This window comes from Zootoca vivipara, chromosome 6, assembly GCF_963506605.1.
Source record: "Zootoca vivipara chromosome 6, rZooViv1.1, whole genome shotgun sequence".
NCBI lineage: Eukaryota > Metazoa > Chordata > Lepidosauria > Squamata > Lacertidae > Zootoca > Zootoca vivipara.
This window is the reverse complement of record NC_083281.1, coordinates 66,779,982-66,799,354: the sequence shown is the minus strand read 5'-3', so window position 1 is coordinate 66,799,354 and position 19,373 is coordinate 66,779,982. Positions and strand designations below refer to the sequence as shown.

At 43.9% G+C, this 19,373-nt stretch overlaps 1 protein-coding gene across 2 annotated transcripts in view; it reads left to right on the top strand.

Annotated features, from left to right (window-relative positions):
- Positions 1-4,461: 4,461 nt before the first annotated feature.
- TENT4B (terminal nucleotidyltransferase 4B) overlaps positions 4,462-19,373 on the top strand; it is a 51,904-nt gene continuing 36,992 nt past the window's right edge. Inside the window, exon 1 of one of the 2 annotated variants that reach the window (XM_060276091.1) lies at positions 4,462-5,576. In XM_060276091.1, the coding sequence (XP_060132074.1) occupies positions 4,804-5,576 (773 nt within the window). In that variant the 5' untranslated portion in view covers positions 4,462-4,803. The remainder of the gene's footprint in view (positions 5,577-19,373) is intronic. The other variant, XM_060276090.1, reaches the window with a different exon arrangement.

The following is a 19,373-nucleotide window of genomic DNA, read 5'->3' as shown; positions in this document are numbered from 1 at the left end:
GATGTCCATTTATCATTTAAAAGATCTTTGCGGGGGTGGGGACAAAGAAGTAACCTCAATGGATGTTCACATAGTAAGTCTCATTCTTCTTCCACTGCCACCCAGTCTGGGCTACACACTTTTTTCACTTTTGTGAATAATAGCAAACATTTTGTATACCACAAAGTATGTGAACATGATTAATAAATCTGGGAGGAAACTAAGGGATGAGAGCAGAAAGGGAAGATAACCAAAGCACAACATGAAGAAACAATCAAGTATCTGAAAAATGAAGGATCAATCTAATGGCAGTGAGTTTGAGGATGACCATATTCTATAAAGTGAATTAAAAAGCAAAGAAAGGTGGAGAAAGTCGGAGCCACTGCGTAAGTCGGGAAAAGGCACAATGGTTATAAGCCAATCTACGGATTGAAAGAAAGGGGGGGGGTCAGAATATAAAGCTGGAAAGTAAAAGGTGCTATGGTCTATGCATTTCTGGAAGCAACGTTCTAAGACAACTCTGCAGTGAGGCTGACCCACGATGAATATAGCCTGTTAGTCCAATACTACAGAGAGAAAGAGTTCGATAAAGCTTTCTTTCCTTACCTGCTTGGGATCGTAAAAATAGGACTAAAGGGTCCTTTTATCACACTAAAGGGTGCACTTTTATCACAAATTAGTCTCATTTTATTGAATTTTGCAAATCATTGTTTCCAGATGGAAGATAGAAAATGGTTTTATATTGGTCCATGTAGCTCAGTATTGTCTACACTGATGGTAGCTCTCCAGGATTTCAAATGAATGTTTCCCAGCCCTACCTGAAGATGCTGGGCATTGAAGCTGGGATGCTTTGCTACTGAGGTGCGGCTGTAAGATTATTTCCATTTAATTAAATGATTTTGTCAGGCTTGGTTATTCTGTCTTGACCAAGTCCTTAAATTTAAAACAAAATTGGGGGAGCTGTCAGGACCTGGGAATGTGAATTTGGCAAACTTATCAAACCCTTTATGTGTTGGAGAAACGTAGCATTAGTAGGTAAGTAGAGAGCTGAACAATGTGCTCTACTCATAGTCAAAGTGACTATCTTTAGTATTACTTCACAAGTTCCACAGAGGAGGCATGGTATGAAAAACCAATTGGTTTGGTGGATAGAATGCAGGCAAGCCTAAAGGAGAGATGACACATCTTTTAATGAAGGTAGTGGATACAGACAGCAACTGAAGGAGAGTGTGTGTTGTTGTCTCCCCAGCAAAAGGTTTGTGTGCATGGAGGTGTGTGAGAGCAGTAAAATAAATAAATAAAATAAAATAAAATTTGTACCCCCGCTCATCTGGCTGGGTTTCCAGTAGGTTATGAGGATGGTGTACAAGGCCTCTTAAAATGTAAAGTGACGTAAATGAACTATTAGAGCGGGGTGGTCTAACATGCAGTCCGAGGGCCACATGAAGCCATCAGTGCTTTTTTGGCAGCTATTGCGCTGCCTTCCCAAAGCTGGGAAAGCAATATTCTGGGCTTTGGGTAAGAGGCTTGAGGGCTCTCATAGGGCCCTAGGGGCCTCTACCCTCCTTTCCAATAAACAATAATAATAATAAATTTATTTGTACCCTGCCCATTCAGCTGGGCTGGGTTTCCCCGGCTACTCTGGGCGGCTTCCAACAATATTAAAATACATTACAATGTCACACATTAAAAACTTCACTATACAGGGCTGCCTTCAGATGTCCTCTAAATGTCAGGTAGTTGTTTATCTCTTTGACATCTGATGGGAGGGCGTTCCACAGGGCGGGTGCCACTACCAAGAAGGCCCTCTGCCTGGTTCCCTGTAGCTTTGCTTCTTGCAGTGAGGGAACTGCCAGAAGGCCCTCGGCGCTGGACCTCAGTGTCTGGGCAGAACGATGGGGGTGGAGATGCTCCTTCAGGTATACTGAGCCGAGGCTGTTTAGGGCTTTAAAGGTCAGCTCGGAAACTTACTGGGAGCCAATGTAGGTCTTTCAGGACCAGTGTATATGGTCTTTGCGGCCGCTCCCAGTCACCAGTCTAGCTGCCACATTCTGGATTAATTGTAGTTTCCAGGTCACCTTCAAAGGTAGCCCCACGGAGAGTGCAGTGCACTAGTCCAAGTGGGAGATAACTAGAGCATGCACCACTCTGGTGAGACAATCTGTGGGCAGGTAGGGTCTCAGCCTGTGTACCAGATGGAGCTGGTAGGCAGCTGCCCTGGATACAGAACTGACCTGCGCCTCCATGGACAGTTACCCCGTTCCAAAGCCTAGTTAGTGCTTTCCCAGCTTTGGGAAGAACATGGGAGAGCTCTAGGACCCTTGTGCCTCCTTCTCAAAGCCTGGTGCCTCACTTATCCATTTGGGAAGGCAGCATGGTGGGGTGTCAATTTTTGGCCTCACCGCCTCACCCCCTGCACAACAAGGCAGTGTGCAGTTTGCAGGTTCCATGTTGAACTATTGTGGTCCACTTGGTATGAGAAGTTAGATTGCCCTGTATTAGAGCAATCATAGGGATGGTTGGAGTGACAGATTTGGGGTTGGGGTAGCATGAAGAAATAGCAGCTTGTCAACAAATCAATTTATTATCGTCTCATTGCAGGCAACTCCGCTATGAAGAAAGGTTGCGATGTCTTTGATATTTTAGTTTAGAGAAAAGATGAGAAAGAGGTGTCATGATCAAGGCCATAACTAGGGAAATCAGCTAAAAATATGTCCATAAATATAAATATTATTGCCTCATAAGAAATGGTTTTCAATAGAGAGTGAACTGAATTGGGGGGGGGGGGTTGGAGGAGAGGTGGAAAGAAGAGCTCATTTGTCCATGGCTAGGGGGTGCAATCTGGACGGTTCTGCCAGGGACGCAAGATCACATAACTATGGCTCTGGTCAGGTCATGATAGAAATTTATAAAAGTATACATTGCATGGAGAAAGTGGATAGAGAAAAGTTGTTTTTCCACTCGCATAATAGTACAATTTGTGGACATCCAGTGAAACTGAACAGTGGGAGATGTAGGACAGATAAAAGGAAGAATTTTTTCATGCAGCACAGTTAAACTATGAAACTTGCTCCTATACATGAGGCAGTGATGATAGCCACAGACCTAGATACTGTAGCTTTAAAAGATTAGACAAATTCATGGAAGTTGGAGCCGGAGGCAGCAATGCTTCTGAATACTAGTTGCTGAAAACCACAGGAGGGGAGAGGGCTCTTGTGCCCGAATCCGACTTACAGCCATAGCTGCCAAGTTATCCCCTTTTTTAAAGGGATTTTCCCTTATGCTGAATAGGCTTCCTCGCGAGAAAAGGGAAAACTTGGCAGCTATGCTTACAGCAGGATTCCCATAGGCATCTGGATGAACAACAGGATGCAGGAATAGTTGGGTCATAAACCTGATTCAGCCGGAGCTTCTTTTGTTCTTACCGGAGTGCTGTTGCTAGGATTTTTAATGTTCAAAGCACCAGCTAGTTATGGTGGGAGGGCTTAGGCTGAACAACCGAAGTAAAGTACATACGCCGCTGGTGTAGCTCCCTGAAAGTTTATGCAGCATTAAGTGAAGCAGTCCTTTTAAGGTGCCACAAGACTACATTTTGTGTTACACATATTTAAAATGCCTCGGTGTGTGTGTGTGTGTGTTCTGATAAAATGGCCTCTAGTCCACAGAAGCCCATCCCGCACTAAAATCAGTTTCAGCGCAACCCTGCGCCTGCCCCGCTCAGGAGTGAAGTCCTTTCGCGTTCAAAAGGGACTCGATCCCATTTCAGCGCATATATACAGGATGGCAGCCCGAGGTCTCGATTTTGGCGCTTGCCGTAACCAGGACTTAACATGGCTGCACCTCTGGACTCTTGCCATGATGGGAGTTGCGTGATGGCCCCATTCACGCGGCGGAAAGAAATGGGACGCGAGGATGGAGGTGGGGGTAAGACGACACGACCAGCTCCACGATCCCGGGTCAGCCCTTTCAAGGGCTCCCCCTTCTGTGACCCCAGAAACGCGCCTTCTCCTCCTCCGGAAGAACGTGGGAGCTTCTTCGCTGTGTGTGTGTGTGTCCCCACCCCACCCCAAGTGAAAGAACGACGTAAGAGCTATTGTTATATCACGAAATAACGATGGTGATGGTAACAGTAATAATCTCGAAAGGAGAAAAGAAGCGTGCGTGCTTAGTGTACAGCGCGGCCCATCGCCACGGTGCGACTGCCATGGTGGCGGATGTAACTCCATGGACTGGAGCACGCCTGAGGGCGAGAAAGACGACGACGACGGGCGGCTGAGCCAGGCCGGGCCTAGCCGAGCCCTGAACCGCGCACGCTTTCGGCACCAGCCAAGCCCAGCCACAGCGCGGTTCTCCCGCCGCCGCCGCCTGCTTCTCCTCCTCCTCTGTCTTCCTCCCACGCCTTTATTACGCGCGGCCCGTGCGGCGGCGGCGGCGGCCACCTCTTCGCCAGGGCCCCGCCTCGCTCGCCGAGGGGGGCGGGGGTTGCTGTGTGCTGGAGGCGGCGGCGAAGGAGCAGCGATAGTAGGAGCAGCCCAAGCAAGGAGGAAGCCACTTAGCGCCCGGCCGACCTCTCTCGCCCCGGACCGCCAGTCATTTCACTGGGAGGAGGAGGAGGGCTCCGCCGACACAGCGCAGCGGAGGAGAGTCTCCCTTTTCTCTCTCCATTGCTCGCCGCCGCCGCCGCCTTCGTCCGCCCGCCATTAGCGCTGCGAGCCGGTGGGCGCCGCCGCGCTCTCGGCCGGCTGGGCTGGGCCGGGCCGGGCGAGGCGGGGGAGGAGTAGCCGCCGCCGCCGCCCAGTCTCTCGAGGGCCGGGTCCCCGTTTGATGGATCCCCGGATCGCCTGGTTCCAGCCAGAGCAGCTCGGCCCCTCGAACCGCCTGTGGATGCAGATTTGGGAGACCACGCAAGGGGTCCGCAATCTCTACTTCCAGCAGCAACAGCAGCAGCACGAGCAGCAGCGCGTCCAGCAGCAGCAACAGCAGCAGCAGCCCGGCTCGGCCGCCTCCAGCAGCAACAGCAGTAACACCGCCGCCGCCGCCAACCCCGGGATCAGCCCGGCCTCGCCGCCCGGCATGTCCCGCGGCCCCCGCTGCGACCCTCAGCCCGACTTCCTGCCGCTCGAGAGCGCCAACCACCAGCAGCACAACCACCTCCACCGGCGGCAGGCCTCCTCGCCGCAGCCGCCGGCCGCCACCGCCTGGGCAGGCAGGCCCGGCACCCGGGTAGCGGCTGCCGCCCCAGCACCTCCTGTCGCGGCCGTCTCTTCCTCCTCCTCTTCTATTTCTTCTTCCACCGCCGCCGCCTCTTCTCCTTCCCCTGCCGCCGCCGCCGCCTCTTCGGCAGCTGGCCCTTCTTCGTCTTCCACTTCATTGCCGCCCGCCGGCTCGGGTTCTTCGGCCGCCAGCAACAAGAGGAAGCGCGACAACAAGGCCAGCACCTTCGGGCTCAATTACACCCTCCTGCTCGGGCCCGCCGGGGAAAGCGGGGTCCCGGCGCCGGGGGACGGGCCCCTGGGGAGGCCGCAAGCTGGCCCGGACGAGCCCGCCTACACCGGCACCCCTTGGAAGAAGGCGAACTACAGCCAAGGAGTGGTGGGGTGAGGAGATCAACATGGGGGGTTAGGCTGGCGCTTCTTTCTCCCTCTCCCCCAACCCCCAGTATCTTTTTCCGCCGTGGGGGGAGGCCTAGGGAAGGGGATCACATCGGGGAGGAGGAAGTGGGGTTAGGATAGGGAAAATAAAAGAGGCGGGTAGTGTGACTAGGCCCTAGTCAAGGTTATAAAACGGTGGAGCAGTTGCTTCCCGGCAATGTGTACTCAATGTATTGATTGGTAAGAGCAAGTATTCCAGGCAAAGGTTCATTCGTTCACTTTTCCTTTTACCTCCTTTTTTCTTTTTAAGTGTTTCTATACCTTTGGACCTAGAGGTAGGTCCTACAGGTCGAGTCCCAGGTGCCTAGGGTGGCAGAAGTTACTCAGTAGCCAGGCTGTGCTATTCCACATGTGCTGGCAGAATCTTTCTTCTTTTTTAAGGATCTCTTCGCATTGAGGTTTCCATAGCTGTGCTCCAGTGCTGTTTGACACCCGCCCCCATTTGCTCATAGGCTCCCATTGAGAAATACTGGACAGAAGTAGAAACTTGGCCAAAAGCTCATATCTTCAAGCTGGGGTGAAGAACTTGCAGCAGTGATACCAATGTCATGAAGGTGGTGGGGATGGTAGCTAGGTTTGGCTGGAAAATATAGTTTTGTTGAAGTATTGTTCTTGGGGGCTAGTCTGGATTACATGATTACATGATTGCCACTCAAGGCAATGCTGTTGTGCCCTTACTTTTTGGCATTGGGGCAGGGCCAGGGGACAGAGTTGTCTTGCTGCAGAAGTCTGAAAGGGCCTGGAGTGTGTTTGGGGATTGGCCAGATTTGTCAGCTGCTCAGATTTGAATTTGACAGAATTTGGGGTGCAGTTAGCATAATGGCCATTGGGTGGGTGAGTAGGGGAGAACATGTGGCCACCAAGACCCCTGTATTACTGTTTTATATTTTAATCCAGAGATCCACAATAACTCATATGAGTTGCATTTGTGAGATTATTGTAGCGTTTCTCATTATATTCCGCAGCAAATGATGTGCTTTAATAGGGGGTGGTCTCTTTAAAATGCTGTCTGGCAATCTTGGCCCAGGAGCACATGGCGTGGGAAGCAAGAATATGTTCCTGTTCTCATCTGAGATGCAAGTCAGTCTCTCTCTTTCTCTCTTCCTTCTCTCAAATTGGGATCTAGTGCACCCCTTTCTTTGTTTCTTTTGAATATGGGAATTCCTCTACCTTTGTGTGCTATGTGCATCCAAGTTGAAATGTGGGGGGTGTGTGTGTGCTTTCACATCTCCTGTTACGCAGATTATATATTTTTGCTGTGGCATGCTATTTGGTCATTGTACATGTAAAAGGTTGGAGAAGCACCCTTCCCTCTATGGAGGGAAGAAAATTAGTAAACACGTGCTACTCATGTTCTTAAATACCACAGCAATAGGTGCACATGTGCATGGTATCAAAGGACACGCTCAGGGTTGAGTCTTTCTGTGCTGTCGCAGCATGTGTTCCAATGCATGGTAGCGCATGGGCCAGGAAGCCTACACGCAGAGAAAAAGAGCATAGCATTCAGGGGCTATACATTTGGGTTTTTACCGAGGCCTGTATGTTCAACACATCAGGGAGGGGATGTTACCTCATCTATTGGCCCGTGCAAAGACTTGATTTTCTGTACAATCCACATTTTCTAAAGAGAATATTTGTCACTCATAATGTTACATTATGCATGGTCCCAGGAGATAGGTGCCTTTCTGAATACAAATGTTTTGCCTGTGTGCAGTACAAAGAGGGCGTGGAAGAAAGTAATCTGCGCAGTTGATGCACAACTCCTCCACGGCACGTTACACACACATTTGTTAAATTAAATGTAAGGTATTTGAACATGTCTTAAAATGCCCCACCCGTGCACAAAGCCCCATTCTTTGTGCCTCCATCATATCCTGTCTGCTCTTTTTGCTTTTATTTTTCGACATTGCAATCATTTTAAAGTTCTCTGGGAAGTGGCCATGCTGCCTGTTTCTTCTGTGCTTGGGTAATTTTTTGTAACTGTACAGTAGTAGCATTCCACATTCACTGTGCTTTAGTACACTTCAAATGATTTTTACAGCAATATGTAACATCTGTCAACAATGTGTTAGTCATGCCCATTTAGTTTAGGGGGTGGGTCTGCTCTGGGTAGAACTAACATTACAGTACCGGTAGTTACAACCTGCAGTGTTCAGCAAAACAACTTGGCTTTTGGAGTTTCAAGGTAGTTTGCAGCTTTCACTTGTTTGATTTGTGTATCTTTAATTGTGATAATATTTTGTATATATGGAAATGCGTTAGGGATTTTTACCCCGACTTCTCATTACTTTCTAATTTTACAAATGCTGGTGCCATTGCAGAGTCAGCATTATTGTTTTTCATCGCAGGGTTGACACATTGTCCCACAATCACAGAAGGTTAGAATGTATAGAAGAGAGAATATTTTAGCTGCATATTTATTGCTGGTAGCAGTATATGTCTCTCTTAGAACCTCCTTCAAGGCATGTGGGACCCATATGAACCTTTCCAGTAAATGTAATGTTACCTCTGGAGTGTGAAGTGTTTGTTTAAACTGAAGAGAAGAGTTCCATTTAGAATTCCCAAACTTTCTGTTGACAAATCTTGTTTCAAAGAATGGAACTCCTGTAAGTTTCTCCTGCAAAGCAGATTGTGCTTCTGAAAGTGGCTGAGGCTTGATTGTCTGTTAGATGTTGTTTTTGTGCATTTATTTAAGTACTGTCCCCTGTTTTAGTATGTGCATTAAATTCAGTAGTTTGATGCTCTGCGATAAACATAGTTTAGATCCCAAGCCATAGTTTGTGCTTCCAAACATATAACCAAATCATGGTTTAGAGCTGCGTTTCTACTGTCGTTTAGGACCATAGGAAACTGCCTTCTATTGAGTCAGACTGTAGGTTCTTCTAGTACAGTATTGGCTATACAGACTGGCAGCAGTTCTCCAGGACTTCAGACCAGGAATCTTTCCTATTCCTGGCTGAAGAGGATTTTACCTGGGACCTTCTGTATGCAAAGCAAATGCTCTTAACATGAAGCTACATTGCTACTGCCTCTAGGCACAGCAGCCCCCAGATGCCAATCTGTAACTACAGTATAGTCTGTCCATTCATACATCACAGCAAATCATAGTTCATTTCTTTTTCTGGGGTGGATGCAAGGAGGAGATTGGAAGTTTTGCTTAGTTAACTGTGTTCTATTATTTATTTTATGTTTTCAGGGGTATTTATACCCACCTGCTAACCAAAGTTCTTGATCTCAGAATGTTGTTTGTTTCAACTCTGGTTGGGAAACAAGCCAGGATCATAAACCACATTTTGAATTTGGCTTGTTTCCCAAATAATACTTCAGACTAACCATGTAAATGGAAATGAAAGCTTTTGGTCATGCCAGAGGGTAGAGCTAACAAGCCCAAGGGTCATGCACATAACTCTAAGCCATAGTTGAACATTATGTCCAAATGCAACCACAGTTGGGCATTGGGTGTTGAGAAAGCATGGGAAATAGTGTGTGCTACTCAGATGTATTGACTTGCGAGGTAAACTATATTGAGCTCTGTAGTTGCAGTCAGAATAAGGCTGCATAAAAAAACCCTCAAGTTAATCATCACCTCAGATTAGTAATTATTGCTCAAAGCAGATATTAACAATCTCATGATCTTTCATTTTGGCAACTCCTGTGTTGACCCACTGGTAAGTGTTATAATGATGATCATTTAAAATGTAATCCTAGCAAAAATCTGATTATATTTATAATTTTATTCTTTGTTAATATGCACTGCATCTTCAAACCTTTGCGGATAGCTTTTGGATCTCAGAAAACTGGTCAGTTTAACACTTGTGGACAAAATCTTCTGATATTTTTATTATAGTTGTAGAGAGCCTTGTAGGCCATTTATTCAAACTCCCTGTTCATTGCAGGAAATCAGAGCTTGAACATCCTGTATGGCAGAACCCACCATTCTGTAATGAGCTTCAGGGTTGAACTGTTCCAATTGTTGTGTGTATGTGTATGTCCTAAACTTTAGTTTATCACATAGTTATTTATTCTTACAGCACCTTTTCCCCTAATAACTTGTCTATTTTGCAAAAATAAATTGCTTTCATGGTGTAGCATTATTATAGATACATGATTACTCACTGCTCTGGCCAACACTCTGATCCCATTATATCTGTCCTGACTGCAGTGTTACAAGATGCTCTAGCAATGCTGCCTACTTAACATTTTAGCTTGCTCTGAGTAGTATTAGTATCTTCTGCTAGTGGCGCCCATCCATTTGCAAGCGTTGGTTAAAGAACAGTCTTACATTGGGTCAGGCCATTGATCCATCTAGTCAAATGCTGCATGCCTTGACAGCAGTAGATCTCCAGCATTTTGGGTATAGATTTATTCTGTGAACCGCCCTGAGACCCCCAGGTATAGGGCGGTATATAAATTTGATTAATAATAATAATGATAGGTTTTGCTCTGTTATCTCAGATCCTTTTAAGTAGCAAGATCAGAGGTGGCAATTTGGACTTCACACGTGTGAAGCATGTTGTACCCCCTCCCAGTGAATCAAAACCATTTCCTACCTGTACTGTCTCTCAATCTGATCAGCACTACCACTTACTAACAGTCTTCCTCCAGGACTGGAATTTTAGTGAACTCAAGTAAGCTTAGCTTTCTTCCTGGTCACCCATCAAGCTACAGGGTCTAATTGAGACATGTGAAAGACATGTTGTCACCATCAATATACCATATGTTCAGAGTTTAAAATAATAAATTGTAGGATTGGAAGGCCCCAGCCTTCAAAGCAGGGTCATCTCTTTGCCCAAATGCAGTTGAATTTACTGGCCACCATTACCTGTACTTCATGGAGAATATAATCTTGCAGTGCTTTTTTGCCCATAAAAGTATTGTACTATGTTCCTTCACACCGCCCATTTGAATAGTTTTCATTCTAAAAATAAGTTTTTCATAATGCTTTGAATTTATTATTGAAGGTTCAGAAATGAAATACACGAGGCAGTAGCTGGTTTAGCAAGGTGCATCAACAAAATGCATGTCTTAAAATAATCTGTACATACCACAGAGCAGTTGAACCCATTCTGTATCGCTGACTAATGGGACAGCTGTAGACAAGGTGATAAAGTTCTTATACTGTACAGGGATATCCAGAGATGCTCCTGAGTAATGTTATCCATTAGTTGTCTACCAATAAATTGAAAGGTAAGGCAGTTCATTTGAATCCTTGTACAATAATCCAGTATCTGTTTTCCTCACCTGTCTAATTGGATGCTTCTTTTCCACAAAATTGTTCCTCAAGCGGCTCACCACATATCAAATGAACAATAAGTATAACAATTCAAAAACATACTGGAAATGGTCATAATGTCAATAAGTAACCAGAAAAATCCATACAGCACTGTATAAAACAAGACAAGCTGAAAACTCAACAGAGAATGATTCCTAGCAGAGAGAAAATGTGTGTTGGGCGGGGGGGGGGGATTGCCATCCTATAAGGGTGTTTGTTCCACAGAGGTTCATTGTAACTAAATTGCATGAATTGGATGGGAACCACACTCTCATGTGTGGCAGTCTTCCCTCCCTGCTCTCATGTCCCTCCCCTCCCTGAACACCCCCTTCTTTCATTTAGGAAGGTAAAGATTTCAGCTCCTCCTTCAAGCTCCACATGCAGTCATAGTTTTAATACTGCTCACATTCTCCTACATCATACATCACTTTCCAGGCACTTAAGAAACCACAAGCCAAATTTGACCACCTAGAGCAGGCACCCCCAAACTTCGGCCCTCCACTGGACCTGCTAGCTAGGGATCATGGGAGTTGTAGGCCCAAACATCTGGAGGGCCGCAGTTTGGGGATGCCTGACCTAGAGTTTTGCCTGATAGCGTGCTGCCCAAGGAAGCCTTGCTCCTCTTTGCCCTGCACTTCATACCAGCCTTGATCCAACAACTTTCCCTTAACAGCAACAGCAAAGAAAAGACAGTGTGGACAGGGATTCCTTATAACCATGTTATCCAGTAGTTGAGATCCAAATTTTCCAAACATCCAGGGGACCCAGCAGCATCTCTCATCTGGGATGATGCAGATGTTCTAGCTCTCACCCAGAGGGCCCTTATGCCCCCTCTTTTTGTAGGCTCTCACACCACGTGGTGGCCAATAACTTTCACGTTTGCTCATCCATTCAGGAGGTGGGTAGGGCTCTCACGGTAGTCTTTGAAGTGGCAACCCCACTTCTCTTCATTCTAAAAATACCTTCTAATCTAAATAGCTGTCTTAGTAACCAGCGTTCATATTTTATACAATTTAGTGACAAAAATAATGATTTCACTTTATTATGGCCTGTTTCTGACATTCTACATGTGGAAATGTACCGTAGCAACGTAGAATCAGCTGTCATGCTACTACATTTTGAAAACCCTTTGGGTCAACTCTATATATTTCATTATCCTCCAGAATGGTACGAGTAGCTATTAGGGTGATTTTTTGGTAGATTGGCAATATATGAAAAAGTTTACAGACCCATCTATTGATATTGCCTTGAGATTTATGGGTATATCCAAATTTAATAATAATAATAATAATAATACCAGTAACCATTTTTACCCAAATTAAATCACATTGAACATATTCCTGCCCTACTCACTGCTTGATGACAGAGTACAGTGGTACCTCTGGTTACAAACTTAATTCGTTCTGGAGGTTCGTTCTTAACCTGAAACTGTTCTTAACCTGAGGTACCACTTTAGCTAATGGGGCCTCCGGCTGCCGTCACCACGCAATTTCTGTTCTCATCCTGAAGATACATTAAGGTACTATTTCTGGGTCAGCGTATTTCCCCCCAAATATTTATTTCTTATGGTTAATTCTACCAAAGCACATCAACTTTCTTTCTCTAAATGTAATAAAATTAATTTGCAGTAACCATGCATATTTTTTTCATCCAGAGTTTATTGGTAGAAATGAGCTAATTTTCCAGTATTGTAGTGCAAGTAAACATGAAGTTGCTAATAGATTGGAGACAAATTCGTCTTTCTTTCATTCAGCACAGTTCAGCAAAAAAAGCTGTCCACTTTGGGGAAATGAGATGGTAACAGTCTGAAATCTCTTTAATTTTCTCATTTTAAGGCCAAACACATAAACTATATGAATATTTAGCTGTTTTTATTATTTAATCTCCAGCACCATTGGTATTAAACATTTTTTTCCAGCACTGAAAGAGGGAGACACCACTATGTGATAATAGTTTAGTGTTCAGTAATATGAACATGACTGTGAACAGTGTTAGAAACTGGGATAGGAAAACTAGGAGCCAAACAGCTTCTGAGACCTGGGTTGTGGGCGCCAAAACAGAATGTCTAATCACCATGGGGTGGGTGTGTCAGCAACACTTTATATTTGTTATTTGATCAACATGAATTAATATGCAATTCACTTAAGTAACACATTGTTAATATCACATTTTTAGCAGAAATTGTTAATACACATTTAATTTGGTGTTTACAGTAAGAATATCTGTACCATACTTCAGTTTTCAAAGCACTCTACTCTTTATTGTTAAACTCCTTAACATATTGTCTATCCTTAACATATAATTTGAGGTTTCAAAGAAAATACATTCCAGTAATTCTTGAGTGTTAGCCAGGTGCACAAAATAGCACCCAGACTTTTGGAGGTGCTCACCAATGGAGAATGTTTAGGCGCAAAATGCACCTGGCACCCTGCTAATTTCAAACCCTGCCTGTGAATATCTCAAGAGGAGTAAATGATAGGGAAATCATTTCTCCTATTTTAATGTGCAATAGGGCCCAGGCATAGAACTAGGACATCTGTGTCTGAATCTTCCAGTGGAGTGTGTGAAATGGGTTCTGTCTCACTAAGCTATGAAGTCTCCCCTAAAATGCATACCTGAAGATGCACAGACTCTTTTATTCCTGCCCCTTCCAGAATACTTCAAACTGTTGAATGGGTGTGCCCCATCCACAGTTTAACTAGTCCTTTTAAGGGTTGATCTGTTTTAAGGGAACCATTTATCTTTCCAATCCCTCTGTACCCTTTTCCTGCATACCTGGAGTGCCTCTTGTGTTTGCAGGAACTTTCTTTTCTCTTGGAGGCTGAACTTTGCTGTTGTACTGGAAGGTAGGGGCTGCCAACTTGAACAATTAGAAGAAATGATGTTGAGGTTTTTCATCATTTCCCATATATATTCTCAATCTGAAGGGCTTTTGAATTAGCTACACTGTTAACAGGGGTCAGCAACCTAAGGCCCATGGGCTAGAAATGGCCCATGGAGGGTGTTTGACTGGCCCACGAGCTGCCCCTGAATTGAGTCGCTCGCGCGCTGCGCTAAACCAACACTGCGTGGGGACTCGCTTTCGCCGTGTCAGAAATTGCAGGGGCATGTGCACAACCCGGCCCACATAGGGATTTCCACGGGACCAATCCAGCCCAGGCAAGATAAACCTTGCTGACCCCTGACTATTAATTTTGCCTTTCTCCAATCCTGTTAACGTGTGTCAGATTTCTAGCACTGGCTAATCCATTATTGCTCTCAAGCTGTTGGTGCCAAAAAGTACTTTGCAGACTTTCACCTTCAAGCTAGCTAATTACCAGCAAATCTGATAATGCCACATGTCCCAAGCTAGGGGTGCTTTTCTCACTGGGTTTCCCATATATAGAGTAACTTAAAGCCTTCAGATTGTCCCATTTTGAGTGTAAGCTTTTCCATAACTTTTATAGCAGTTGCCTTACTCTTTCTGTGCCAGCTATGTATTTATATTCAAAGATACACGTGTACCAGCCTTTCAAATAATTTTCAAGGCATCATATATATATTAATGAGATGTAAAACCATGTGAAATCCAATAGAAATAGGTTTTTTTTAAAAAAAACGAACAACATAAATGACACAGCAGTTGATAAAGTTGAAGCCAGAATTCAAATGTGAGCAGCAATAAATCTAATGATTGAAGGCCTGGGCAAATAAAAAAGTTTATTTGGCAACTAAAGGTCATAGGAACGAGTGCCAGGTGAGCCATCCTGGGTGGGGGAGAACTGGGATACCAGCACCAAAGAAGCCCTCTCCCTAATACCCACTTGCCTCGGATCATCATAATTGTCATGCAGGTTCATGTGGTAGCAGATTCCTAGGTTTCATTCTGTATTCCAGGGGTCAGGAACCTTGATGGGCACATTTGGAATTTTGAGAAAGTGTCACAAAATGGATGCTATGGGGGTGTGGCATAATACAAAATGGCAGCCACATCTAAAAAAGCAGAAAAAGACAAATCATGCGAGTATTTCCTGCCCACCGGCACCCTTCCTTAACAATGGAAAAAAGGCAGCTATATCAGCCACCACTGCACTTGCTCACATGGAGAAGTTCTTTATACCTCTCCTCTGTTTGGAGTGGTAGGGAGGGTGGATGAACAAACCTGGCATCCAGTGAAATTCAGGCATGTTTAAGAGTGTGTGGTCCATGTAGGAGAGGGCGAGCTGGTGCAAGTAGGAACTGAGCAGAAAGAGCAAACCCTTTCTGGTGCATTGTTGATTTTTGGGGGGTTATATTTACAGAGACCTTTTGCAGGCACCATAGGCGGTACTGGCTTTGGTGCCTGCAGGTGCCATCTTGGTGACCCCTGCTGTATATTATACAGTGTACAGGGTTTTAAATATTAAAACCAGCACTTTGAAACAGTCAGGAAAATACTGCAGTTGATCCAGAACTGGTGAGATGATTTTTTTTTAAAAAAAATATTTTATTAAAGTGCTTTCATATTACAATAAGATAAAAGAAACCAATCTAAATAAAAACAAAAACACAGAGAAAAAGGAAACAGAAAATGCAGAGTCCTCTCTTAACCTATCTCTCACACTGAAAGTGATGGACCCTCACAGCTTTTACTGGGAACTTTCCTTTCCTTCTCCCAGTCTCTTGTCCTGGAAGGTCTTCCCTTCCCTGCCTCTCATTCAGGGTCCTTCCACCAACCAACCACCACCTTCATGTTAGACCCCAAAAACGGCCCAGAGTAGGGGACACCAAAGGAAAACCTAAAAATAAAAATAAAATAAAATAAAAAGGACTTCTGATTTTCTGTCTGTCAGTTACATGCAAGAAATTATTCAAAATATTCACTTTACAATGACATCCAACTGATATACTTTCTGTTAGGCAATATTTGCTCAATCCTCTGACCCAAATGTCTCAGATTATTTCCTTTCCTTTTTCACACAAATGTCAGCAATGGTTTTTCTCTTCTCAAATATATCTACTTTGTCTCCAATAACCTCAACAACCATTCCTCCATATTATACAATGTCTTTTTCTTTTTCTTGTTACATAGTCTTTCATTTACACCCAAGAACAGGTGAGATGTGTTCCAACTGGCCACTTACATGTTTTGAATCAATTGTAGTAGCCTAGTCTTCAAATGTATGTACAGTACAACATCCATTAAGTATGACTTGGATGTTTTAGCGGCATGGATCAAAATGACCAGCCGGGCTTTATCTAAAAGGGGCTGCAACTTGTGCAGCGACCTTAGCTGCTGAAAGGCCTTTTGTACCAGAGATGCTACTCGGACGTTTTTGAAGATACTTTTGGAGCCTCTGGGCTAGTGTGGTGCATGCCACAGGCTCATAATGTCTTCCTTTGTCTAAATAGGAAGGGGGAGTTGAGCCTGTAATCGCATGCGGAATCATGGGAGTGGCTCATCCCAACAGATTGAGGTGATGCTTTTGTGGCCAGTTACTTACCTAGTTACATAACCTGATATAGTTGTCCTATGTCACTTTCTCCTGAAATGGGTGTCTGTGCTGACAGGTATAATAGCCCTTTCGACAGAGAGCTCAAACAAGGGAATGATGAGGTGCAACTATCAAATAAAATTAATGGGGGTGATAATTATGGATTTTATGGTTTAGATTTCATTAGTTTTTACCTGCTGATAGAATACTCATAGCAGAAAACTGCCTGTGTTGCACAGCTGTCACTGACTTGCCATAGTGTGGTTCCAGTTATAGAATGCATTAAGTTCCTCTGTGACTTCTGCCATGTAAGCTACTACACTTGGATGCCAATTTGTGTGTCTGTCTCTCTGAATGTCTGTTCCATATAGGCAGTAACTAGTCTCCTTTATTACAGTTTATTTTTGTGACTCTATTATTGTGAGTCCTCTTCCAAAAAATGGGAGCTCATAATGTGAATCCAGTTGTACTTTTACACAGGAGCAAATTAAAAACAATTATAATGAAAGTCTGGCTACTTGTATATTGCTTTTTCAACAGATAGTGTGAATTATTCCTACAGATCCTGCTTCAGGAGACGGTTACTGCACCAAGGAAATGAAATTAACATTGCATTATGTTCTAATAGGCTACAGGCCATGCCAGTCCTCCTTTGATTGTTTCCCTTTGCTGATAAGGAAATATTTATCAAAATCTTGATACTTTTGCATGTGTACATGGAGCAGGGCAGTGAATATTTGAATATCTTTCTTTATAGTAGCCTGTGCTTTTGAAATCTGCATCACAGAATGCTTTTGAAGACTGGATTCCTATTGAGCAACTGGATTTCGCTCAAATGATAGCTGCTGAATATTGAATGCATGTGCCCTGGTGCAAAGATATTTGGTCAGTTGGCAACCCATATTTATTATATGGTTGGTAGCATGAGGCCAGTCAACAGTGGTCTTCAGAAAGAAGGGCTTTTCCTTAGTAGTGAGGAAAACCCAGTTATTGTTGGACCTGAAAGAGAGTAGTATTCTTCTGGGATACATTGTAATTGTCGTTTGAAATGTGCAAGCATCTAGGTCATTTGTGCTGGCTGGTCATGCAGTTGTGGATGCTGAGAAATACAGTACAGTATGTGTTGATTTTAGTTTCCAGGTCCGAAATCAGGGGTAGGAAAAAGTTGGCCTTTCAGAAGCTTCTGAACTTCAGTTCCTATCAGTCTCAACCCGCATGGCCAATCAGGGATGATGGAAGTTGTCATCCAGAAGCACTTGGGGGTGTAGTGGCAAAGGTTTCCCGGCCCTGTCTAAATGAAAGAAGTGGATTGATGTCTAGGGAAAATGTGCCTAAAGACTGACTTGATTTGATATATTTTTATTCATTATATGTAAATTGTTAAATCAGCTACTATGCCTATGAACAAGAATACTCACCTGATTGCCTGTGGTGTAGAAATGTTGCTTACAGGTGACTATGGTTGTACTTGTTTCTGACGGCACTTTCTGCTGCTCTTTATGGCTGGGGATGGTGGTGACAGCAGACAGGGAGAGAGAGCATGAGCACTGCAAACCCTACTCTGTTTGTTCACCTGAGCAAACACAGTAGGATATCCTGGCTGCACTTTCTCTTCTCCACTGTTGCTCCAAGTATAGATGGATACAGAAAGTCAGCTCCATGGTCATTCATAACAAGAAGGGTTATCTTTTTCTTCTTCCAGCCTTTGAGTCTATAACCATAAGTTTGAAAGGGTGGAAAAGCAAGTGTTGTTAGCCATGAAAACAGTGTACAGTAGTACAAATGGTAGCTGTTGTCCTTGGACACCCCCTTGTTTATTTTGAGGTGTGGCTAGCTAGTCCTACTGATTAATGCCAATTAATTTCATTGATTCTACTCTGAGTAGACCAAGCATTAGCTACAACTCTTTATTTTTACAAGGCAAGTTTTCAAATTTCCAAAGTACTTTACAGTCTTAATATTTGCACCTGTAGAAGTAGGACTATTGTTTCCATTTTACAGCTGACAAATGGATATCGAGGCAGAAGCAGGAGTCAATCTCAGGTCTACCAGATTCAAATTTGCAATACTATCCACCCACTCATGTTTGCTTTCACTGTCCATTTGGCCTTTGACATTTTATTTCATGTTCAACTTGAAATTTGTGCCTTACAATGACCTTCAGGGCAAATTCCAATGTTGCAAAGTTACATAACTTTACAAGTGTGCAACTGCTGTTTTTTGGGTGTGCACATACATACAGGGTTGCAAACTGAATGACAAATTTGTAATCTTTTTACAAGTTACTCATGGAGATTTTAATTGCTTTCTTGTATGCCCAGAGGAGAGATGAATAGCTCAAAAGTAATGCATATTACTCTCCATCATGTTTCTGCAAGTGGAAATATTTTCAAGCAATTGGCAAGGCATGGTTATAGAAACTTGGCCTTCCTATATTTGGCAATGCTCCTATCTTTGTTTGTTACTAGCATTACATGGCTATTTATCAACACATGTTCCCTGGGTAGCATATGGGGCAGAGAATAAAGTGCAATATAATAATTACAAGCATCAAGAAAGATAATAAAATGCAGCATAGAGCTTTTTAAATAGCTCAGTAAAATAAAACACACCTACACAATGAGAGCCCAGAATTTGCAAGTTTAAAATGCTATGTGTTTAAAAGACCTGGATGGCTATTAAGATCTTCACCTGCTGCCCAAGAGACAATAAAGTAGGTACCAGGAGAGCCTCTATTGGGAGGTTATTCTACAGCAAGTGTTCTACAACCAAGAAGGCCCTCTTCCTAATAGTCACTTGTATCACTTTACAGGGGCACACAGACTCCAGTTCCATCAGCCAGTATGGCTAGTGGTCAGGGACAATGAAAGTAGGAACCCAACTCCATCTGGAGGGCCTCATGTTCCCCACTCCTGCTTTAAAGTTTCAAAATACCACTTTAAATTCAGCCCAGAAGCTAGAGAAGCTGATAAAACACTGGCATAATATAATTGAAATTATTAAATGATTAAAGTTGTT